Here is a 26,243-nt window from a genome sequence, read left to right as displayed (position 1 = left end):
GCGGAGACGAATCCGAATGGTATCTATGAGGATGCAGGTTCAATCCCTGGCCATGCTCAGTGGGTCTGCAATCTAGCATTGCTGTGAGCTGTGGTGTAGGTCACAGATGCGGCTCAGATCCCCTGTTGCTGTGGCTGTGGCACAGGCCCACAGCTGTAGCTCTGATTCGACCCATAGCCTGGGACCTTCCATATGCTTTGGGTGTGGCCCTAAAAAGCAACATCAACAACAAAAAGATGATGCCAATAGATAATATAAATTGTTCTAATTCCTTGTCACTTTTTTAAACTAAAAGTTAACTTCATAGTTAACTGGAGATTCTGTTTCTAATAATAGCTGATTTGCAAAATAGTTTTTTGGAGGAAAACTAATTTGTATATTTTAAAATTTATGATACTTGCAATAGGATACCATATGTCTAATTAATGTATGCCTATAATTACAGTGACTGTATTTTCCTAGTGCAAAATAGGGCCTATGAATATACAAAGAGTTTTCAAACTACTTTTTTGGTGAAAGGACCTGGTTTGTATAATTCAGAGACCAAAAGAATGAATATCCAGAGTTTCCTGGTGGCTCAGCAGCTTAAGGATCTGACATTGTCACTGTTGTGGCCCTCGTTACAGCTGTGGCATGAGTTTGATCCCTGGCCCAGGAACTTCTGCATGCTGTAGGTCAGGCAAAAAATAAATAAATAAATAAAAATCTTAAAAATTTTAAATTTAAAAAATTAAGTTGTGAATATCCAAAAATTTTAGTGGCTTGTGGTTATGATGGGCCAGGATATTAATATCAAAACTCTCCTAGAAAGCAACATATGTAAGGATGAGTGTTTAGTCGTTTTGTTTTTGTTTTTTTGTTTTTTTTCAGATATCTGGTGATGAGCAGAAGTGGTGGTTGAGAACTACTGGGCTGCCGGTAGATCGCCGTTTTAGATAGTATGTGACATCCTCAATGCCGCCTTTGTAAAGTTATCATTTAAAAGAAGCAGTCCCAAGTCCCCTTTTACTAAAGAGTACTATTTATAACTAGTTTTGAGCAATAATCCATAAACTATCCAGACTAGAGAAACCAAGTCCTTTTGCATATGAGCATCAAGGAAAAGTAGTATAAAATAATGATATAAAATTAAATTTAGAATTAAAATTACAGTAAAAAATAACAGAATGAAACATGTAACGATATTATGAGCTGTCACATCTCTCATTTCCTTTCAGCTCACGGTATTCATTGTATCACTTTCCTATAATGTTTGGAGAGGAATGCTTGTCCCTGTCTGCCAAGACTTGGCTTAATGGTAAGGTTAATTCCAAATCCTTTCATGTTGATTATGTGATATGTGAACTTCAGTTTCAATTACTATTAATCTTCTTTTCCTTTGATTACATGTTTAGTAGCTTCATCTTACTGTGATTTATTTGCTAATGACAATAGCTCAAATTCCAGATGCAAATAAAGGTGCTTTTTTTCACTGTGAATATTTTGACTTCCTTTATCCTAAAGCAGTTATTTAGAAATAAATCTACCACTTTTATAACTGATAAGGATATAGACAAATTTGCAAAGATGATCAGGCAGCAGTTCTAAAATACTGTTTAGGTCTCTTTCCCCCTCTTTGCCTTCAACTCTCTATTTCCTGCCATAAGGAACTGTGGTAGTTCCTCTTGCGGCTCAGTGGATTGTCACTGTAGCAACTTGGGTCGCTGCTATGGCACGAGTTCAATCCCTGGCCTGGGAATTTCTGCAGGTATGGCAAAAAAAAAAAAAAAAAAAAAAAAATTTAATACAAGAACTGTGGTAAAATGCACATACTTGTTATACCAAGTATGTGCATTTTTATAGGCAATATTGGTATGCTACAGCCTACTGATATGAATAATAATATAGAAGACAAAAATGGCTAGAGAAGAAAAGGAATATATTTAACTACTTGTCAAAGATTGATTTAAAGAGACTTACCTTACTACGGAATTGTTGTGTTTTTCAAATTTTTTAAATTGTAGTTAATTTTATAAAATTGTGTTAGTTTCAGGTATACAGCACAGTGATTCAGAGATACACATAGAGAGATATATAGATACAGTTTTTCAGATTCTTTCCCATCATAGGTTATTATAAAATACCGAGTATAATTCCCTGTGCTATATAGTATGTCCTTGTTGGTTATCTATTTTATGTATGGTAGTGGGTATCTGTTAAGCCTAACCTCCTAATTTATCCCTCCTCCTCTTTGCCCTTCGGTAACCATCAGTTTGTTTTCTATGTGTGCTGAATGGAAAATTCTCACCACAGTCTCCTATTTTTCATTTCTCAGACTTAAATAAACCAGTTGACTGTAGTACCAAGTTGCCTTTCATCTGTGAAAAATATAATGTATCTTCATTAGAGAAATATAGTCCAGATTCTGGAGCTAAAATACAGTGCTCCGGAGATTGGATTGCTTTTCAGAATAAGGTAAGGAGAGAATTGCTACATTGTGCAAATAGTGATTGCTTTCATGATGATTACATGGGCTGTGGCAGAAAGGCATCTCACCAGATAACTTCATTCAGATACACTCTGCATGTTACAATATCTCACCTGAGTGTCTACATTTTCAGAAACCAAGTTAACTCTCAAGTTCACTATGCCTATAGGCCTTTCAGAGTACCATGCTCCATTGCGTTGCTACTAACATCGAAATTGCTGAAGTTGATCTTTCAATGAATAGTAGTACATTGAATAGTCAGGAAACTGACTTATTTTCTGGTTGATAAATTTTCCCCCTTAAGGAAAACTCCCAAGCAGCATTTACCAATCATATTAGACCAGCATTTTTCCCAAACTACTTTTTTGGGAACATACACATATGCTAACAAAATGTTAATCATTGATCTTGCCTCCAAAGCAGGGTTTAAGATTAAATAGGGAAATGCTGCATTCTATAGTTGCCTTTCTGAGATGCATAATTCATATTGGTATATGTATCTCTTAGGAAATGCATTTGGCTGCTAAAAAGAGAGATTGCTACAGTGTGCTAAAGCATTTATTCTCTCACATAAAAGAAATTTGAAGTTAAGCAGGCTGGGGTTGGTGTGGAAACTCTGTGAAGTCTTGCAAACCAGGCTTCTTTTCTCTTTCTGGTCTGCCATCCTAACTTAAGGCTTCCAAGAGATTGGGGGCTGATTTCTTTAAAATATGATTTTTATATAAATGATGAACAGTGCATATTTGAAATCAGATGGATCAGAGTCTAAATGTTAGCTGTACCATTCTATGGCTATTTTACTTACTGGTAAACTTAACATTCCTGTGCCTCAGTTTTCCCATTTGTTATGAGGACGAAATGAGATAATACTGTGCAAGGTGTTTAGCACAAGGAAGTACTCAATAAATAGAAGATTTTAGAAAAATAGTATGAAGACTACTCAGTATAGAATGTAGATCTGCGTTCTTACGGTACTGCTTTGTAAATTTCCGTTATCTCACAGATAGAAAACCCACTAAAAGGTGAGGCATCTTCTTCTTAAATGAGATTTCTCATGTCTAGGCTCTCATACTTCATATTTGTTCTTTGTTTGCAGTGTTTTTTAAAGCTCAAACCCCAGTCTCTCACATTTTCTGAAGCCAGTGATGTTTGCCATACGTATGGTGGCACCCTTCCTTCAGTGCTGAGCCAGAGAGAACAAGGTAGCAGAATTATTTGTAAACATATTTTATTCTTATCTGGGGGCTAAGTTCATGTTGGGAGGCTGTGGAGAATTAACATATCAAAATAATATTAAATTACTTTTTTTCAGAGTAAGTGAAAGACTATCTTGGTGGTTAGATAAGCAAGAGGTATTCATTGACATTTTTAGTACATCTTTAATTTGAATAAGTCAAATGCTTTTTTTTTTAATTTTTTTCTGACAGATTTTATTACACATTTGCTTCCGGACACAGAAGATACTTTATGGATTGGTTTGCGCTGGACTGCCTATGAAAAGATAAACAAATGGATGGATAACAGAGAGCTTATATACAGTAACTTTCACCCACTACTGGTTGGTCGACGGCTGAGAATACCAACAAAGGTAAAGGTTATGTAGCTCTATGAAATACTTATATCTTTCGTAAGTTATTGGATTAAGAACAAGGGCCTATTTTATGTGTCCATTTATATAAAATGTCCTGAAGAGGCAAATCTATAAAGATAGAAATTCAATGAGTGGTTGCCAGAGGCTAAGGAGGATGGAAGGATTGGGGGTGATGGCTAAAGTATATAAGGTTTCTTTCTAGGGTGTTGAAAATGTTCTAAAATTGATTGGGCGTGATGGTTGCACAACTCTGTGATATGCTAATAACTGTAGAATATATGCTTTAAATGAGTGAATTACCATCTATGAATTATTTCAACAAAGCTGTCACAAGAACAACAACAACAGCAGGAGCGTCCCCAGCCTTTGCATCGTTGCTTTAGCTTTTCATAGTAGCATGATTTCATAGCACTTATTTCATAACCATGTAAAAACCATCAGGTAGTGAGTTGCAAATAAAAGCTAATATAAATGTTTTACTTATCATCTTGGAATTTGGAGCTGTCAGCTTCAGTCTCCTGAGGTAAAAAGTACAAAATTAGTGATTACGGATCATTTTTCTCTAAGTGCTAAATGTAAAGAAGCTATAGAGGGGAAGAAGGCATTATATTAACAGTAGTTGCCTATACCATGATGTTGCTACCCACTGCTTCTGTCTTCCTTATTTGCTGGATACAAACCACCTTTTGTACTAAAAGCAAAGGTTAAGAGAACAACTTTAAAGCTGAACTCCAAAAACATATCTCAGACAATATCAACTAATGTTCTGATGCATTGTAATTTTGCTCAAGGTTGACATTGGTGGCAACCAAGGGAACTCTAAAATGTGTGTAGTTGGAGTTCCCATTGTGGCTCAGTGGTTAACAAACCCGGCTAGTATCCATAAGGAGGCAGGTTTAATCCCTGGCCTCACTCAGTGGGTTAAGGATCCAGTGTTGCCAGGAGCTGTGGTGTAGGTTGTAGACACAGCTCAGATCCCACATTACTGTGGCTGTGGTGTAGGCTGGCAGCTACAGCTCTGATTTGATCCCTAGCCTGGGAACCTCCATATGCCATGAATGTGGCCCTAAAAAGACAAAATAAGTAAATAAAAGATTAAAAAAATAAATAAAATGTGTGGAGTTATGTACAAAGTAAATATCAAAATAATGCTTGGTTGTTATAAGAAAGTTGGAAGTTATAGAATAAACAAAGAAGAATATCAGCCCTATCCCACATAGGCTGGTAGCTTTTAAACTTTTTAACAGTGACCCATAGTAAAAATACATTTAAATCACCATTCAGCACATAGATATAATAGTCAATTGAAACAAAAGTTTCAGGAAACAGAACATACCTTAGAGTTTATATTTCTTTCTAATCTGGTCTAGTCTAATCAATCTACTCTCCATATGCTTTCTTTTTTTTTTTTTGTCTTTTGTCTTTTGTCTTTTTTTTGTTGTTGTTATTGTTGCTATTTCTTGGGCCGCTCCCGCGGCATATGGAGGTTCCCAGGCTAGGGGTCCAATGGAGCTGTAGCCACCGGCCTCGCCAGAGCCACAGCAACGCGGGATCCGAGCCGCGTCTGCAACCTACACCACAGCTCACGGCAACGCCGGATCGTTAACCCACTGAGCAAGGGCAGGGACCGAACCCGCAACCTCATGGTTCTTAGTCGGATTCGTTAACCACTGCGCCACGACGGGAACTCCCATTATGCTTTCTTATGTCCTTATCACAAACGAATCAAGATCCCCTGAACTGATTTCATGACCTATTAAATGTGTCTCAAATCATATTTGAACCCTAATCTGGGAAATCACAATGAGCATTTCAGCAATTTTTTCATCTAGGGCTTTTCTATACATTATCTTCTTGACATAGATAAGATCATCATATGTACTATTGTAGCTACTTTTCTCACTTAGTATTTTATCACCGATGGTTTCTTTTTTTTTTTTTTTTTTTTTTTTTTTACCATTTTCTTGGGCCACTCTTGCAGCATATGGAGGTTCCCAGGCTAGGGGTCGAATCAGAGCTGTAGCCACCAGCCTACGCCAGAGCCACAGCAACATGAGATCCAAGCTGCGTCTGTGACCTACACCACAGCTCACAGCAACGCCAGATCCTTAACCCACTGAGCAAGGCCAGGGATTGAATCCACAACCTCATGGTTCCTAGTCGGATTCGTTAACCACTGCGCCACGACAGGAACTCCAAAAGGTCTTATTCTCAGAGTTTTTCACTAGATTTTCTTGGGTTTTCTAATTAGATAATCATAATTTGCAAATAACAGTTCTTGCTTCACTGCATATGGTAGGACTCTCAGAATGATGTTAAGTACCTAGACTTGATCTAGACTTTAATGGGACCGTCTGAAATCTTTCATTACCATATTTGATGTGGATTTTGTGTTTAAGATACATTGTTTTATAACTTGCTGACTTAGAATTTTTATTCAGGAGTAAGTAGTGGCTTTTCTAAAACTTGTTTATAACATCTGGTGAAATTATCATATAGGTTTGCCCATTAGGCCTATTGACAAGTGGTATAATACATTAATAGATGTTATATTAAACCATTTTTATCTTCTTTAAAATCTGGTTGCTCAGAGTGTATTAATATTTTCCTATTATACCAAATTGGATTGGCTAGAATTTCATTTGGGAATGTTTTAAACTCTGTTCATAGAGTTAACTTTTTATGACATATTGTCAGGTTTTTTTTTTTTTTTTCTGATGTCAGTTTCAAAGATAAACTGTGTAGTTTTCTGCCTTTCTGTTTGGAAATTATAACTCAGCCTGGGAAATTATCTTTTCCTTTAAGTTTGAAGGAACTAAATACAAATATGTGACATTAGAACCCTTTCAGAGATCATTCTTTAATAACAAAGGGATTTGGGGCAGTAGTTGAAAGCTAAATTCTAGAGTCAGATTGCCTGTGTTTGAATTCCATTCAGCCATTTAGCATGCTTTTGGAAGTTCATTTAAGTTTTCTTAAGTGTCAGTTTTTCGTCCGTAAGTTCCAATACTGTTGTACTTACAAAACAATGTGAGAATTAAAGATAATTCACTTAAAGCTTTTAGCACCTACCTGACACATAGTTTTTAAAATAAGCGATTATTAATTTTCAATATCCTCCAAAGTTACTGGTACCTTTTGGTGTTTCTCCTCCTTATAACAGTTATGCTAATTTGTACTTTTCAAGAAAGTTGTCTATTTCATTACAATTTTCAAATGTATTAAAGTTGTAGGAGTTCCTGTCATGGCGCAGTGGTTAACGAATCCGACTAGGAACCATGAGGTTGCGGGTTCGGTCCCTGCCCTTGCTCAGTGGGTTAACGATCCGGTGTTGCCGTGAGCTGTGGTGTAGGTTGCAGACGGGCTCGGATCCCGTGTTGCTGTGGCTCTGGCGTAGGCCGGCGGCTATAGCTCCGATTGGACCCCTAGCCTGGGAACCTCCATATGCCGCGGGAGCGGCCCAAGAAATAGCAACAAAAACAACAACAAAAAGACAAAAAAACAAAAAAAAATAAAATAAAATAAAATAAAGACAAAAAAAAAAAAAAACCTCCATATCTTTTTTTGTTTTTAATTTTCTTATTTAGATTTTTTACAAAAACTAGTGTGTGTTATTTTTTTTCCTCCCCCTTCTCCACCTTCTGCTATTGCTTTATGTATGTGAATACTACTGCATTTTTCTATACTCTTTTTCTTGGAGCTTATGTTTTTGCTGATTTTAAATCTCATGTTGAATTCTTTTTTTTTTTTTTTTTTTTGTCTTTTTGCTATTTCTTTGGGCTGCTCCCATGGCATATGGAGGTTCCTAGGCTAGGGGTCGAATCGAGCTGTAGCCGCCGGCCTACGCCAGAGCCACAGCAACGCGGGATCCGAGCCGCGTCTGCAACCTACACCACAGCTCACGGCAACGCCGGATCGTTAACCCACTGAGCAAGGGCAGGGATCGAACCCGCAACCTCATGGTTCCTAGTCGGATTCGTTAACCACTGCGCCACGACGGGAACTCCTCATGTTGAATTCTTAGTTCATCTTTCCTTTTATTTTTTTTAAGATTTTTATTGTTTCTGTTATAGTTGATTTACAGTATTGTGTCAGTTTCTGCTGTACAGCAAAGTGACCCAGTCATACATATATATGCATGTATATATACACACATTCTATTTGTCACATTATCCTCTATTATGTTCCGTCACAAGTGACTAGACATAGTTCCCTGTGCTATAGAGTAGGATCTCATTACTTATTCCCTCCAAATGCAATGTTTACATCTACTAACCCCAAACTCCCAGTCTATCCCACTCTCTCCCCCTCCCCCTTGGCAACCACAAGTCTGTTCTCACAAAGTCCGTGAGTTTGTTTCTTTTCTGTAGATAGGTTCATTTGTGCCATATATTGGTTTCCAGATATAAGTGATATCATATGGTATTTGTCTTTCTCTTTCTGACTTTCTCCACTTAGTATGAGAGTCTCTAGTTCCATCCATGTTGCTGCAGATGGCATTATTTTGTTCTTTTTTATGGCTGAGTAATAATATTCCATTGTGTGTATGTACCACATCTTAATCCATTCATCTGTCAGTGGGCACTTAGATTGTTTCCATGTCTTGGCTATTGTGAATGGCACTGCATTGAACATAGGGGTGCATGTATCTTTTTCAGTGAAAATTTTGTATGGATATATGTCCTGGAATGGGATTGCTTGGTTGTATGGTAGTTCTACATTTAGTTTTCCAAGATACCTCCATACTGTTTTCCATAGTGGTAGTACCAACTTACATTCCCACCAACAGTGTAGGAGGAGTCCCTTTTCTCTACACACTCTCCAGCATTTGTTATTTGTTGACTTGTTAATGATGGCCATTCTGACAGGTGTGAGTTGGTACCTCATTATAGTTTTTATTTGCATTTCTCTAATAATTAGTGATGTTGAGCATGTTTTCATGTGCCTGTTGGCCATTTGTATGTCTTCTTTGGAGAAATGTCTATTCAGGTCTTCTTCCCATTCTTCAATTGGATTGTTGGTTTTTTGCTGTTGAGTTGTATAAGCTGTTTGTATATTTTAAAGATTAAGCCTTTGTCAGTTGCATTGTTTGAAACTATTTTCTCCCATTCCATAGGTTGTCTTTTTTTCCTTTGCTGTGCAAAAGCTTGTCAGTTTGATTAGGTCCCATTGTTTTATTTTTGTTCTTATTTCTGCTACCTTGGGAGACTGACCTAAGAAAACATTTATACCACTGATGTCTGAGAATGTTTTGCCTATGTTCTTTTCTAGGAGTTTGATGGTATCTTGTCTTATTTTAAGTCTTTAAGCCATTTTGAGTTTATTTTTATACATGGTGTGAGGGTATATTCTACTTTCATTGATTTACATGCAGCTATCCAGTTTTATCAGCAACACTTGCTGAAGAGATTTTCTTTTTCCCATTTAATATTCTTGCCTCCTTTGTCTAAGATTAATTGACCATAGTTGTCTGAGTTTATTTCTCAGTTCTCTGTTCTGTTCCATTGGTCTGTATGTCTGTTTTGATACCAGTACCACACTGATTGCTGTAGCTTTGTAATATTGTCTGAAGTCTGCAGGTTAATTCTCCTGCTTGTTTTTTGGTTTGTTTTTTTTTTGTTTGTTTTGTTTTTCCTCAGGATTGCTTTAGCAATTCTGGGTCTTTTATGGTTCCGTATAAATTTTTGGATTGTTTGTTATAGTTCCTGCTACTTTGCTGAATTCATTGATCAGTTCAAGTAGTTTTTGTGTGGAGTCCTTAGGGCTTTCTATATCTAGTATAATGTTATTTGCATAGAGTGACAATTTTACCTCTTTTCTTCCAATTTAAATACCTTTTATTTCTTTTGTTTGTCTGATTGCTGTGACTAGGACTTCTAATACTACATTGAGTAAAATTGGTGAGAGTGGGCATCCTTGTCTTGTTCCAGATTTTGGAAGGAAGGCTTTCATCTTTTCTCTGTTGAGTGTTATATTGACTGTAGGTTTGTTAAATGACTTTTATTGTGTTAAGGTATGTTCCCTCTATACCCACTTTAGTAAGAGTTTTTATCGTGTGGATGTTGGACATCTTTCCTTTTAAAATCAGAACATATTTAATAATACCGTTTTACCTTCATAGCATTTTACTCATATCTCTTGTAATTATAATTCTTTCCTGTAATTATTTCATTTTTGGTTTAATGATTATGGAATAGCATGTGAGTATGTGGATTTTTTTAATCTGTAGCTCCTGGGATAAGCTCATTTTTCTTATTTTCCTGCATATGATATTTCCAATGTACAGCAGAGTATACAGAAAGTATACTTTGAATCAATTTTCATGTCTAATGTTATTGATTTGTGGTCAGAGAATGAAAGCTAGATAGATACCTTTATTTATGGATTTTTTATAGTGACTAGTATAGGATCAAAGCTTTAGAGTTCCTGTCATGGCTCAGTGGTTAATGAACCTGACTAGGATCCATGGGGATGCAGGTTCGATCCCTGGCCTCTCTCAGTGTGTTAAGGATTCAGTGTTGCTATGAGCTGTAGTGTAGGTCCCAGAAGCCTACTCTGATCCCGTGTTTCTGTGGCTGTAGCATAGTCTGGCAGCTACAGCTCTGATTCCAGCCCTAGCCTGGGAACCTCCATATGCTGCTAGTGAGGCCCTAAAAAGACAAAAGACCAAGACAAAAAATCTTTAAGTGAATTTCCTATTGTGTGGGACACCATTTGTCATTATAAAAAGTTTATAAACATCTAATAAGTTGAATTAATTGTCATTACTTTTTTGCTTGCTTGAAATTTTAGGAGTGAGAACAGACTGTTAAATATTACTGTAAATGTGTTTTCCTCTTATTTCTAACATTTTTTCTTTATGTTTTGAATATATATTTGTCAGTATTGCTAGTATTTTGTTTTATAATCTCTAAAGTTAATTGCCCTTCCCCTATGTTTTGAAAGTTTATCAGGATTTTCTTGGTGATTTCATGGTCAGTTTCTTAACAGATTTTTTTACAGGAGAAAAAAAAATCCAATTTGCAATATAAAGTTCTCTTGCTGGGATCTTGAGACTGTTAGTTTCACAATTGCTTGTATATCTTTGCCTTTTTGTGTAGATTTTTGATGAAGAGTCATCCTACCACTGTGCTCTATTGCTCAACCTCCAAAAGTCACCTTTCACTGGGACATGGAATTTTACTTCCTGCGGTGAACATCATACTCTGTCTCTCTGTCAGAAATATTCAGGTATAGGATATTATTTAGATAACATTGGTACTTTATGTATAACACTTTTTCACAAAGAATCTTGTAAATGAATTAATATTAATTTATAATCATATAGCTTCCTTAACATTTCAACATGACTAAATCTGTATTGACTCAGTGAGTCAGATGAGCTCAAATGGAATGTGATTTTTTTTCAAGATCATTGCCATACTTAAATATCAAAATTAAGTATCCAAGAAAGTTTCCTTGTGACTCAGTAGATTAAGGATCCAATATTGCTGCAGCTCGTCCCGGGAACTTTCACGTGCTTCAGGTGCGGGGAAAAAATTGTCCATTGGAATTTGTTAATAATAAGTTATGGTTACATTTTATCCTCCTTTTTTTTTTTTTTAAGGGCCACACCAGCAGCATATGGAGGTTCCCAGGCTAGGGGTTGAATCAGAGCTACAGCTGCCAGCCTATACCACAGCCAAGGCAATGCAGAATCTGAGCCATGTCTGCAAACTATACCATGGCTCAAGGCAACATCGAATCTTTAACCCACTGAATGAGGCCAGGGGCCGAACCTGCAATCTCACAGTTCCTAATCAGATTCATTTCCACTGCACTACGACAAGAACTCCTGTTCTCCTTTCTACTCTGGAATTTTTCAGATTTTACTTTCTATCACAAATAAAGTTGGAGAAAAACTTAATGTTTTTAACTGAGACCAGTATAAACATTCACAGTTAAATTTAACACTAAAAAATAAATAAATAAAGGATGTGAAGCATTGAAATGGACCACTGTCTATGCCTTCCTATAATCCAAATAAAAATAAAATATGTACTTAAAGTAGGAATCATCTGTATTTTCAGAAAGTTATTTTTAAAGGATTAAATTGTTTCCATTGATCAGGATAGGTTTTTAACAAATCATTCAAAAAAAAAAATCTTTGTCATGTAACAAGAACCTTAGGTAGTTAATCCCTGTGCTTCTGAACAACTTTTTGCTCAATTAATCTCTGCTTATTTGTCTCATACTTTTAAATAACTGCCTTATTCAGAGTGGTACTTTAGAGAAATTATTCAAATATATCCTCTTACGGGTGGCTTTGTACAGTTTTTCATGGGAGCTCTCCCAGGTAAAGACTTGTAAGGGGAAACCTAACACTGTCTCTTGTTGAAGCAGTTCAAACAAGAGTTACTTGACACCAATCTGAAATGTTAATCTTACTGCAGGCTAATTTTACTTATAGTTTTTCTTTTTCCTAAATCAGGTGAACTGAAACACAATTTCATTCTAATGTTAGGAAACAAATTTGTGGCTCACATATTTTACCTAAGGTATATAGTCAAACATACCCAGTTTCTTCCACCCAAAATCTAAAATAAATGAATAAATAAAAAACGTCTAAAATACATTATTATAGGCAGAAATTTGAGAGGAAAAAAAGCCCCATGACTTTCTGAGTGGGTGGTTTTTGTGTTTTTTTTTCTCTTACACACAGAAGTTGAAAGTGGACAGACCTTGCACAATACTTCAGAAACTATGAAGTATCGAAACAATCTGTACAAAATAATCCTGAAGACTCTGACGTGGTCCGATGCTCTCCGGGAGTGTCAGAAAGAAAATATGCACCTGGTGAGCATCACAGACCCTCACCAGCAGGCCTTCCTGACTGTGCAGGCGGTCCTTCGTAACTCTTCTTTATGGATTGGACTCTCCAGTCATGATGTAAGTTTTCAGTTCCAACTGCCAGGATTGGGTGACAGATTGTGACATTTTTTTTTTTTTTTTTTTTTTTTTTTGCATACAGCATCTCTCATTTCAAACTAAAAGAAATCAGAGATCATAAAATCTTACTCCAGTGAATGAATTTTGTGAGGTATGTAATTTTTAGTGGCAGTCATCTTTCCACTGTTGAAAGATCTGGTGCTTTATTGCTTAGATTAAGAAAAAGTTCTAGTGGACGTATATAGCTGAGCACCTCTTTTTATTCATTTTAATCAAATACTGAGCTGGAATCAGAAGCTACCATGTCTCCTCAGCCAATGAAAAGAAGAGAGGAAGAGAACTAAAAAATCAGGTGGAGTTTGGTGAGTGGAAGCCCTGTGGACGTTATTAAACAGCTTTGTATCCCTTTCCGAATCAGCAGAGTGAATTAAGCCACTCCGCGAAGGGATTAGGATAGTGTTTTGCCACATCTCAAGCCCTGATCCTGGATAGATGTCTTGGGTACTTCTCATTCATTTCATAGTCCAGCAAAGAATGCTAGTCTCCTATTCTGTTAATTCCCAACACTAAACTACATGCATGTAGCACAAGCAGGAATATTTATGCTACTAAATCATTTGGCTATAATTAATAGGGAATCTTCTTTAGTAAAGCTGTAATATTCTTCTCAGCATTGTGGGCCACTTTTGCCTCTTTCCTAAGCCTTCTATGTAATAACTTGATACTCTGCCCACTAAGGTGTATTGGAGGGTAAGATACAGGGCTGGTGTATAAGGCTGCATACATTATGCACTGATAAGGGGTGACATTTACAAAGATTGTGATGTGAACTTTGCCCCCTGTATCTGTGTAGCACATGACTGCTGAAGCCCTAGTTAGACAAATGTTGCCTAGACCAATGTTCCTAATCCACTCTCAGAGAGAAGGTAGTTGGCAAAGTAGAAGAGAGAAGTCCTTGCCTTATGAAGCAAACCTGAGTTACATAGGCTGTAGAATAACTCTCAGAATACCAAGATGGCTTTAGGACTGCATAGAGAAAATGTGCTTGAAGGCACTTTAGTCCTAGCACAAATCCGAATTGAACTGAGAATGGGTAAAAAACCTTAAAATAGACTCCAAAATAAATGTTATCTTAGACAAACTTTGGATTTACTTCTATCAGCATTTACCAGAAGCTCAGTTAAAATAAACAGCATTTAGAATTGCTTGAAAAATAGTTTCTCTAACACTCTGGATTTTAAAATGTACCCTTAGATCAAGTCAGATCATCAGCTTGAACTGCCTCTCTAGACCTCACACTATCAATTCCTTGACAACATTGCTTCTATCTCCTTTCTCTTTGGTGTTTGGCATTATGTGAAACCCATCATCATGTCTCTTGTGGGGGGCTGGGGGGGTGATGTTTCTTAGTTTCAGTCACCTTAGTCCTTTTGAAACAAAGCAATATTGTCACTGTAGAAAAATTATAGTTATAATAACTTAAAAGAATAAAATTCAAATTACCAGTAATCCCAGTGTCTAGTGATAAATATGGTTTAATAATTTGGTATGTGTTCTTTGAGTTATTTTTCTATGTACACATATTTGTTTTTAAGACAATTGGGGTCATGCAGTTTTCTAACTCTTTTCTCCCGCTTAATGATACTGATCTTCTTTCTTGTCCTATTTTCAGTCTTCACTTGTGTTTCTCTTTTTTCCTCTTGTTCTTTAACATGTTCTCTGTAGATCTTTATTATGTATCTCATAAGCTGCCTCAAATATTTGGAACATGGCAGGGTATAATTAAATAAAACTTTACACTGAAGGCTGTAGGAAGGTATTGAAAGATTTTTAAACATGGTAGTAATAAAATGAGATTTTTACTTGAGAAAAATTTTACTGGGCAGGAGTCAGGGGAGGAAAACCAGGGATAGAAGACTTAGTTAAGAGTTTCTTGTAGACATTCATGCAGGAAATGTTGTTGGCCTGAACTGAGACATGTTTACAATGTCTGCAGTGCAGCAGTTCTGGGTTATAAAATGTCCAGAGGGTGGCTGTGGCAGCAGGTCACTCAAGTACATAGAAGTGAAAGTACACAGAAGAGGAAGTCAAGAAGGCTTGGATATAGGGTGAGTCATTCTCATGAACATAGACATCCCTAAGTTAGTGGACCAGGAGGACAGAGCAAGACATGGGGACAGATCCTTAGTGAATGTTGGGGAGGGGCAAGGGGACCAAGTGCCTGGTGAATGTCAGAGAGCATCTGCAGATCTGCAGTGATGAAAAGGGCATAAACCTCAAAGGAAGTGACTGAAGGAGATAAAAATATCTACTACTTCATTCTAATGCCCTGGAGTCTGCAACTAAAATAACAAACAGCTTTCCCTTGTGGAGGCTGAAAGGAACTTTCTTCTGTTGGAAAGGACAGGTTTTAATGAAGATCAATCAAGGTCTAGAATTTATTAGATACTTACAGTTTTAAGAAAGAGATCTTGGGAGTTCCCGTAGTGACTTAGTGGTTGACAAATCTGACTAGTATCCATGAGGACGCAGGTTCGATCCCTGGCCTCACTCAGTGGGTTAAGGATCATCCAACGATGCTGTGAGCTGTGGTGTAGGTCTCAGACATAGCTGGGATCCCACATTGCCGTGGCTGTAGTGCAGGCTGGCAGCTACAGCCTTGATTTGACCCCTGATTTAACCCCTGATTTGGAACCTGGGTGCCACCTTAAAAAAAAGAGAGAGAGGAAGGGAAACAGAGAGGGAGGGAGGGAGGAAAGAGATCTGGTATTCAGCAAAGAGCTAGAGGGAGTGGAACAGACGTTCCAAAGGGACCTGGTTAGTTGAGAGTGTAGCAAAGGGGAAGGAATCCAGGGTAGCCTCCAGTACAAGCAACATCAGAGATCCAAAGGGCCACAGTTGAGGCCACTTGGTTTAGAGATTAACTGGCCACAGGTTTACAACTAGAACTCTGGTGGAGAATAGTTCAGAATGAAACAGTTGGTGGTGTTGAGATTTGACCATCTTTGCTTTTTGGGGTTCACTAAGGAAACTGTGTATGACCTTTGCTCTATATTCCAAATAAACCAGTGGTTCAAAATTGCCTTGGACCTCAGGAAAGCTTAGCTCACTAGGTCAGTGTGTAAAGCCTGGTGCTCTGGCAGCATCATGGGGAAGCTCAGGCAGGCCTGTACTTCACAGTCCATCCCTTGCACTTCTGTACCTACCCTATCAAGCCTCTCTTGAGACAGGTGGGTGGTCAGGCCCTTGTCAGGATGTAAAGGTGGATGTACACAGATTCCTAGCCCACCATAGGATCCAGAGAATGAGGAAGCTTCTCTTCAAAGACAAGTGTGAAGAGAGTGGCGTGAGATCCCCAAGGCCTGAGGGTTTAAGAGGAAGGGAGGTAACATCTACGTAACTCTTCTTGTGTACCAGCTGGCCACTGACGTAGTGTGTCTTCCATGTTACCTCACTGATTGCACAAGGTTAAGTTCATAGATGAGGGGATGGAAACTTGGCATGGTAATATCACAATCAAAAGCTAATAAGTGACCAAACTAGAATTCAAAACTAGATATGCTTGGCTCCAAAGCCCATTTCTTTCCACTACCACATGTTGTCTCTAACAAAATCAGTGGAGGCAGTGGTCCTCACTCCAGTAACCAAGTTCCAATTGTGTGGGGAGCATCAAAGCGTAATGGTTCAGACCATGGACTCTGGGGCCAGATGGCCTGGATTCGAATCCCAGCAGTGTAGTTTACACACTGTGTAACTTTGCGCACATTACATGGCTTCAACTTCCTCATCTATAAAGTGGATGTAATAACAGTACCTATTTCATATGGTTGTTATGAGGTTTATCTAAATTAATATTTGCAAAGCACTTAGAACAGTGTCTCTCACAGAGTAAGTGCTGTGTAAATATATGCTAAATATAAGATCAAAGTAAAAGGCACAGATTGATCTTGAGGATCAAAATCATACATTAGGGAAAACATGAGTATACCACTTAAAATATATTTCTGCATCTTACAGGATGAACTCAACTTTGGTTGGTCAGACGGGAAACGTCTTCATTTTAGTCGCTGGGCTGAAAACAATGAGCAACTTGAAGACTGTGTAGTGTTAGACACTGATGGATTCTGGAAAACATTTGATTGTGATGATAAACAACCAGGCGCTATTTGCTATTATCCAGGAAGTATGGTGATTTCAAATATTTTAATTCTTAAATTGTTACCAGTCTCATGAGTAGTGGAATTTTAGAGGAATGGTTTTATAAAATCTGGGGTTTTTTGGGGTTTTTTTTGTCTTTTTGCCTTTTCTAGGGCCGCTCCCACAGCATATGGAGGTTTCCAGGCTAGGGGTCCAATCGGAGCTGTAGCCACCGGCCTACGCCAGAGCCATGGCAACTCAGGATCTGAGCCACATCTGCAACCTACACCACAGCTCACGGCAACGCCGGATCATTAACCCACTGAGCAAGGCCAGGGATCGAACCCACAACCTCAGGGTTCCTAGTTGGATTCATTAACCGCTGCGCCACAACGGGAACTCCAAATCTGGTTTTAAAGTTAGAAACCAATTATAATCATGTCCTTTTTACAAAAAATTTATTGTGAAAATCTGTATTTGAGAATAATTATATGTGACCTATTTTGTATTAATTTGTTATTTTAGATGTTTTATCTTTGTGACAATAGTAATTGACCTTTGAGTTTTAAGTCCTTGTTAGCCTCGTTTTGCATACATTTTGTGTTTATATTCTTATGGAAAACATATTTGTGGGAATTCTTTTATAATTCATATCGTCAAGGACTAACATTTCTTTTTTATGAGTCACTGTTAATATTCATTTGGTTGGGTGTAACAGTAATTAGCTCACACTAGCTTAAGCTAAAAGGGAAATTATATCCTCAAAAAGGGGTTAGAGTTGAGCCTCTTGAGGAAAGGGAATCAGAAAACCAGAGATGCTGTCTTGTGCGATTCCTTTCTGTTTCTGTCTGTAGATCTACATACCACTCTTCATGTGCTTTCTCTGTGTACATGGTACATGGCGAAACATGGCAGTTCTGCAGCTTTCAGTTATAGCCATAGCTGGAGATGAACTGTCTCTTCTGCTTTTCAGATCTGGAGAGAGCTGATAGACTCAGCTGGAGTCAGATATGCCATTTCTAGCCCAGTCAGAGGAAAGTGGTTTTACAACTTCCAGGGGCCCACACATGTGGCTTTGTGGTTAGAAAGAAGACACTACTTCACAGACAAAGGGAATTGCTGTGGGCTGGGAGAAATACTGAATGGTCTTTATCACATATTCAATCAGTTTGACTGGCTTTGAGTCGAGCATATCTCTGTATCTTTTTAATGCATGGCTTTTTCATAAAGTGAAAAAAAGAGCCAAATTCAGATTTTCTAGATGTCAGATTTTAAATTATTTCTGTTCGTTTAGTTAAAGCAATAACTTATTTAGAATATTAAGTATTTCATAAAATGTTCCTTTAAAGTTAGAGAAGATATCAGTAACTGGAAACTTGAAGATGAATTCTTAGTTATATCTAGGTGCCTATCATTATATTTGTATAGTTTCCCTGAACTGGCTCCCTATAAGTTTGGTGATGCAGGAAGACAGAAACTGAATTTAATCTAATAACACCTCATTTTTCACATTCTTCCACTCATTCACATCAGGGGGAGGAAAATTACATTAAATAATTTCCTTCCTACAGAAAGTCAGTTAAGAGGTCACATTTTATTTGAGCATAAACAGAACAAGCATCACCAGGCTATTATTTCTTGGCTTCCTGTGTATTTCCTACAAATCAAGTCTAATTACTATGAACAGGATATAACATTTATATCTGAAATTAGAATTCTTACTATTAATTTTTTCTAGATGATACTGAAAGAGAGGTCAGACCAGTTGACAGTGTTCAGTGTCCATCTCCTGTTCTAAATACTCCCTGGATACCATTTCAGAACTCTTGCTATAATTTTATGATAACAAAGAATAGATATGTGGTAACAACACAAGAAGAAGTTCATTCCAAATGCCAGACACTGAGTAAGTATGTTATATGGCCATTATATATTACATTATACTCTTTAAAAAACAAATCTAACCTGAGTGTATTATAAATATTCTAATTAGCACTAGCAACCAGATCTCAAAAGTACTTATCTTCCAATTTCTTTTTTAATAATTACAAACTATTAAAGTTTGTGTTTAGTTAAAATGTGAAGTATAGGAGTTACCTCTTTTTTTTTAACCCATCCAAAAGGAAACTAGGTCTGTCTTAACATGTATAAACCAAATATATTCTACTTAAAAAGTAAAAGAAATGACACTAGAGAGCAGAGAGCTAAATGTTAAATCAAATTAGGCTTTGGCCATGATAAAGTAGGTCAGTTTGAGTGGTTGAAAGCTTACATAAGCCACGAAGAAGCTTAAAAGTAATATATATCTCATCCTTTCTGTTCTCAAGACTCCGAATATTTCCTATGAGATCCACTGAGGATTTTTGACTTCTGAACAATGGACCTATCAACTTTGTAGAAAGTTCCTGTGGAAAATATCAAACCATTATTCCCCAAGATGTGCTCTGTAGAACACTAGTCTTAAGAGATGTTCAGAAAGAAAGACAGAAAGACAGAAAGAAAGATCCTTAGTAAAAGGGCAAGGTGGAGAAACACGGCACATTTCACTTCCTGTTAAATGTTATCGAATGTACATTAGTGTGTATTTTAAGAAATACTGGAGGAGATCCCACTGCGGCACAACGGGATGGGCGGCACCTTGGGAGCACTGGGGCGCTGGGACTCACGGTCACTCCCTGGCCCAGCCCAGTGGGTTAGGGATCCAGCGTTGCCGCAGTCACAGCTTAGGTCACAACTACAGCTTGGATCTTATCTCTGGCCCAGGAACTCCAACATGCTGTGGGGCAGCCAAAAAAGAAAAAAGAGAGAGGGAGGGCAGGAAGGAAGGAAGGAAGGAAGGAAGGAAGGAAGGAAGGAAGACTGGCATAAATGAACTAGTTTAACTTTGTTTAATGTTTGTAAATTTTTTTTTCCCATGAAGTCCTTTTCTGAGGACTCTCTGTAAGTTTCCTGAGGAACACAATTTGGGAAATATTAAACTTTTTAAACCCTTATATAGCAATGATCTCTAGGAAAAGGAAGATCTGTCTTTTAGCCCATCCAAGAGGTTTATTTATTATAGTCTTTGACAGTGTATCATTAATATGGGTAAATTTGTACCAACTCAAAATAAGCCTTAAGTGAGGAAAAATAAAGTGAATCAATGTTTCAAGTTCTCTACTCAGCTACTAGTTTTCTACTCTTCTATAAAACCAAATTTAATATCAGAATGTTTGAAAACTTCTTAACCTATCTATTTTAGTATAACAAGATAGTTTTAATGTACATATCTTTCTTATTTTCTACTATAGTGTAAGTTTTGGAGTGTATTAAACTGGGAAATAAAAATTTACTAAATCTATCAAACAAATAAATGGGTTCTAAATGAGTATTTAAATTATCGACTGTTTTTATTTAACAGACCCAAAATCGCATATTCTGAGTATTCGAGATGAAAAAGAGAATAACTTTGTTCTTGAGGAACTTCTACGCTACAATTACATGGCTTCATGGGTCATGTTAGGCATAACTTATGAAAGTAAGTTGTGAATCTCCTGATTTTATCTTTATATTAATGATTCATTATAAACTTCTTGTTTATCAAGGTATAAAAGTATAATTCTTCAGAGTATATATTTATCAGTATACAAAATTATAATTATACACGGAGCATAACTTATACAAATACCAAGACCATTTCTTTGTCTCTGCTCTGTCATTAAAATGCCTTTACCACTGAGCTTAGAGTGAAGTGATGGAAGGTATTTTCCTTTCTTCACTCTCCCTCTTGGGAATACAAGACTAACTAAAAATGACTGCACTGCCATGTAAACCTCCAATACTTACTTTGTATCTCTCTGTATGTGGAATGAGTAAAAACAGAAATATACTTCTAATGTGCACCTTTGGATTTATATCATTAGTTTGGGGGTGTACTTTAGAAAAATGAGGCATATAATCTGCCAATGGAATAGAATATTTGAAATTATAAATACCAAAGTCCCAAGATATAATTGCTATGAAAAAATTTTAAAACACAGTCCTCATTAATAGGGGAAAGAAGACCAATTTAGAAAGATACTCAATTAGAGAGGTCCTGAAAAATCACAAAGTTTTATTTTTTATTTATTTATTTATTTATTGCTATTTCTTGGGCCACTCCCGCGGCATATGGAGGTTCCCAGGCTAGGGGTTGAATTGGAGCTGCAGCCACCGGCCTACGCCAGAGCCACAGCAACGCGGGATCCGAGCCGCGTCTGCAACCTACACCACAGCTCACGGCAACGCCGGATCGTTAACCCACTGAGCAAGGGCAGGGACCGAACCCACAACCTCATGGTTCCTAGTCGGATTCGTTAACCACTGCGCCATGACGGGAACTCCCACAAAGTTTTAGAATTAGAAAAAAAAAAAATCACACTTTGGGCATAAAGGATCAAAAGCATATATTTACCCCCCCCCCAAAAAAGATGTTAATAGCGGGCATAGAACAATGATAGCAAGAGGTAGGGTAGGCAGAGAAGCTAAATTACTCAAAATCTGACCATTTTAGAAAAAGCCTTCTCAGAGTTCCCACTGTGGCTCAGCAATAACAAATCCAACTAGTATGCAAGAGGACAAGGGTTTGATCTCTGGCCTTGCTCAGTGAGTTAAGGATCCAGCATTGCCATGAGCTGTGGTGTAGGTAACCAATGCACCTCAGATCCAGGGTTGCTGTGGCTGTGGTGTAAGCTGGCAGCTGCAGCTCCAATTGGAGCCCTAGCCTGGGAACTTCCATATGCTTCGGGTGAAGTCCTAAAAAAGACAACAACAACAACAACAAAAATAGCCTTCTCTTTGCAGTCTAACTTATGTCTTTTCTTAGAATTACTCAGGTTTTTCTTAAATGTTTATGACTTAACAAAAATAAGCTATCAAGCAAGGGGTAAGACTTGGGTTGCCAGCAGATGAGTTCATTATGGCAGGACGTAGTTGCCCAAATCTTTTCTCTAATGATGCCTGAATACCCTTAAATTGGGCAATGTAAGGAACGGAGAGAAACTAGGTCAAAAGATCCCAGGCTTCACCTGAAAGCAGCTGAGGAAACAGTGATCCCACATAGAGAAGTAGAAACTGACCCAGGATATAGCTGGAGATTTCAGTTTTACCCCTCATAATTAACTTTGTTAATTATGTTGTATTATGAAAAGCATTTTCATATCTCTAGACTTTCTTTTAATAATCTTAACTTCATTTATAAATTGTAGCTGTGGCATAGGTTGCAGCCGCAGCTCCAATTTGACCCCTGGCCTCAGAACCTCTATATGCAACCTCTTAAAAAAAAAAAAGTAACAAAATTTCTGTTAAAAATATACAGACATGAGTGACATATAGAAAGATGTTTCAAGCAAACATTGAACCTGGTTTAAACCTAATTCTTACTGGCTGAATTTATATCTATAGGGTTTTTATTACTTAAATAATATTTTTATTGTATATACTACCTACACAAAAGATTCTGTTTCTGAAAAAGTTCTGACTTTTCAAAAATAGTGCCACAAATAGAAATTACTAATAGAAACCACATATCAACTGAAAGATACTTCAAGCCAAATGAAAAAGTAACCCTTTTGTTATAGCAATTATATATATATGGCATATATATGCATATGCAATTGTCCATTGTACTGGCCAGAAAATTGTAACTTTAACATTTGGGGAGAAGGGAAGAGGAACTAGAAGACATGAGGTGATACAGAACAGCAAGCAACAACCAAATCATATGTCCAATGTTGCTAGTGTGTCATTGCTGCAAGCAGAGGTTTAGGTATAATATCTTGGGAGATGGTAATCAGTGAAAAGTAGAAATAACCAGGACAAGGGGTATGTGTAGGTAATAATGACATCCCTCTTCATTACCAATTCATAATTTTAATAAGCCTAACAACTTGTTTTTCAAAAAACCTCAATAAGATATTTTCACATACCATACAATCCAGCCATTTAAGACGTACAGTGTAATGGTGTTTAGTATAGTCGCAGAGTTGTGCAACTATCACTACCTCCAAAAGAAATATCATACCCATGAGCAGTCCTCCTCATCCCCGAGCCCTTCTCCCAACCCTCAGCAACCACCAATCTATTTTCTGTCTCAACAGACTGCCTATTCTAGACATTTCATGTAAGTGAGATCGTATAATATGATTTTTTGTGCTATTTCATTTAGCATAATCATTTCATGGTTTATGCCTATAGCATTGCAGCAAGTATCAGTATATCATGCTTTGTATGGCTGAATAGTCCCATTATATGGATAGGTACCACGCTTTATTTATCCATTCATCAGTTGATGGGTATTTAGTTTTTCACTTTTTTAGTTATTATGAATAACATTCATATACAAGTCTTTAATGTGGATATACATTTTCATTTCTCTTGGGTAAATGCCTAGGAGTGGAATTGCTGGGTTTTGTGTAACCCTTTGAAGAACTAATGGATGTTTTCCAAAGCTGCTGTACCATTTTCCGTTGAAGGTTCCAGTTTCTCCATATCTATGCCAACAGTTTCTTTATTATTTTGATTATAGCCATTAAAATTCATATGAAGTATCTCATTGAGGTTTTTTTTTTTCGTGTCCCAGTTGATTAATGATATGAAGCATTGTTCCATGTACTTATTGGCTCTTTGTATATTATCTTTGGAGAAATCTCTCTTTAAATCCTTTTCCCTCTTTTAAATTCTCTTTATTGTTGAGTTTTAAGCATGTTTTATATATTCCATATATAAATTCATTGTCAAAGAAATGATTTGTAAATATTGTCTTCCATCACTTTCTTGGTAATATAATTTGTAGGACAAAACTTTTTAATTTTTTTTGTCTCGTTTTTTTAGGGCCGCACCTGTGGCATATAGAGGTTCCCAGGCTAGGGGTAGAATTGGAGTTGTGGCCACCAGCCTATGCCACAGCCACAGAAACCTGGGATCTGAGCTGCATCTGAGACCTACACCACAGCTCATGAAAATGCTGGATCCTTAACCCACTGACCAAGCCCGGGGATCAAACCTGCAGCCTCATGAGTACTAGTCAGAATCGTTTCCACTGAGCCACGACAGGAACTCCCCAAAACTTTGTAATTTTAATGAAGTCCACTTGTGTGTGTCTAAGAAGGCTTTGCCTATCCTAGGGTCATGAAGACACACTGAAGAGTTTTAATTATTTTAGCTCATACAAGTAGGTCTATTCTAGACATGTATTCTAGACATGATCAATTTTCAGTATTTTATGTAGTGAAAGAAAATGGTTTAACTTTATTTTTTTTTGCATGTAGATATCTTTTTGTCCCAGTAACTATTCTTTCCCCATTGAATTGTCTTGGTACCCTTGTCAAAAATCAGTTGACATAATTGTGCATAGTTTTGGTCCAGCGAAGGGATTTCTATCACAAGTTCTATAATGTGTTAATTCTTAAACAAAATGGTTATGTTCATTTTCCATCAGAATTAAACATATATGTAGGAGAGTTCTGCTGTGGTACAGCAGATAAAGGATCCAGCATTGTTTCTGTGACTGCTTGGGTTGCTGCTGAGACATGGGTTTGATACCTGGCCTGGTGCGGTGGGTGAAGGATCTGCGTTTCTGCGGCTGTGGTGTAGGTCACACTGTGGCTCTGATTGGATCTCTGGCCTAGGAACTTACATATGCCTCAGGTGCAGCACCACCCCCCAAAAAAAAATATGTAGAAAAAAATGAATATTGGTTGAAAAAATAACAAAGTAACAAAATTCATAAACTTATTACAGGGTGGTAGAATTATACATAAATTTTAATTTTCATGTTTATAATTTGTACTTTATTCAAAATAAGCATGATTTACTGTTATAATTAGAAAATATTTTGGAGGAAGACATACAACCTTTTTAGAAAGAGGGGAAAAAGAAAGAAAAATAGTTGAGCTTGAGATAGTAACCTCGTAACTATAAATCACGTCTTGATTTAATATCTAAGCATAGGAAAAAAAATGTTTCTTTTCTAGATAATTCTCTTATGTGGTCTGACAAGACCACACTGTCATATACGCACTGGAGAGCAGGAAGACCAGTTGTGAAAAATGACAAGTTTTTTGCTGGCTTGAATACTGATGGCTTCTGGGATATTCAAACCTTTAATACTGTTGAGGATATACTTTACCTTCACCAGCACAGCATTGTTGCTTGTAAAATAGAAATGGGTAAGTATGCGAATGTAGAGTTTCTACTCCAGAGAAAGAGAATATAAAGGTATTAGCTCCACTAGTGGGAATCAAGCACTTGCATTTCTTGAGCGGCTCCCTGTTTCAGTCTTCTGCAGTAAGAGGCACTTCAGAGGTTTCTGAGGAAGGAATATACACAATCCTTGGTGCTGTGGTCTTGATCAAGGAGTGAAATGTAGCTGGGGAGACAGAGTTAAATTCTTTATCATTGTTTTATGTAGGTTTGTCTTAAGTTATTTGATATGGGCTTACATTTGTTGGGAAACCAAAAGAAATCAATGAAAACGGGAATAATGAAAACAAATATGCATTGAGGTGGGGGTAAAATTTGGTCGGACCTTAAAGGATGGTTAAGATTTTTATAAATAATAAAGCGTATTTGGGGAGAGTTTTAACATTCCAGGCTGAAAATGAATGTCTCTAAACCTATCTTAAATAAGGCTATTTTTAAATCAAGTCAGCTTTAAATTTTCCACAGCTTAGTAACTGTCATTATGGCCATTCTGCTGTAAGCCCTCTGCTAACATGGAGCCCATCACAGTTGCATCCAGGCCCATCTTCACTCTTCACAGTCCTGCAGAATACCTTTCTGATGCACCATTTCCATCAACAATTTCCAGGGATCCCCTATTATCAATTACTTTGAGTTCACGTAAGGTTTTGAGACTTTAGAAACCAGTGTCTCTTCTAAAATTCTAGGCTTTCTCCCAGTGTCCTTTTCTTTTTCCAATTTTTGGTTCGATAAAGGATCTTTTTTCTGTCAGGCTGATTTCTTAATTGTCTCACATACAGTGTATACCCATTCTCATTTGCACTCATTTATGGTTTTTTTTTTCCTGCCAAGAAGTCTTCTATGTTCTTTCTTTGTCCCCCTTTTTCTAAAAAAAAAAATTTATTTTAGAATAATTTTAGG

The 26,243-nt window shown here is 37.1% G+C and overlaps 1 protein-coding gene across 1 annotated transcript in view; it reads left to right on the top strand.

Moving 5' to 3' along the window:
• Positions 1-26,243, top strand: part of LY75 (lymphocyte antigen 75) — a 105,905-nt gene that overhangs the window by 64,371 nt on the left and 15,291 nt on the right. The window contains 11 exon segments of the mRNA NM_001184946.1: positions 871-938; positions 1,218-1,297; positions 2,315-2,454; positions 3,564-3,669; positions 3,895-4,055; positions 11,159-11,288; positions 12,760-12,986; positions 17,004-17,169; positions 18,862-19,029; positions 20,524-20,640; positions 25,115-25,309. Coding sequence (NP_001171875.1) covers positions 871-938; positions 1,218-1,297; positions 2,315-2,454; positions 3,564-3,669; positions 3,895-4,055; positions 11,159-11,288; positions 12,760-12,986; positions 17,004-17,169; positions 18,862-19,029; positions 20,524-20,640; positions 25,115-25,309 — 1,558 coding nt within the window.

Source organism: Sus scrofa, chromosome 15 (genome assembly GCF_000003025.6).
Source record: "Sus scrofa isolate TJ Tabasco breed Duroc chromosome 15, Sscrofa11.1, whole genome shotgun sequence".
NCBI lineage: Eukaryota > Metazoa > Chordata > Mammalia > Artiodactyla > Suidae > Sus > Sus scrofa.
Note: the sequence above shows the minus strand (reverse complement) of the source record. Positions and strands in the feature narration are given on the sequence as shown.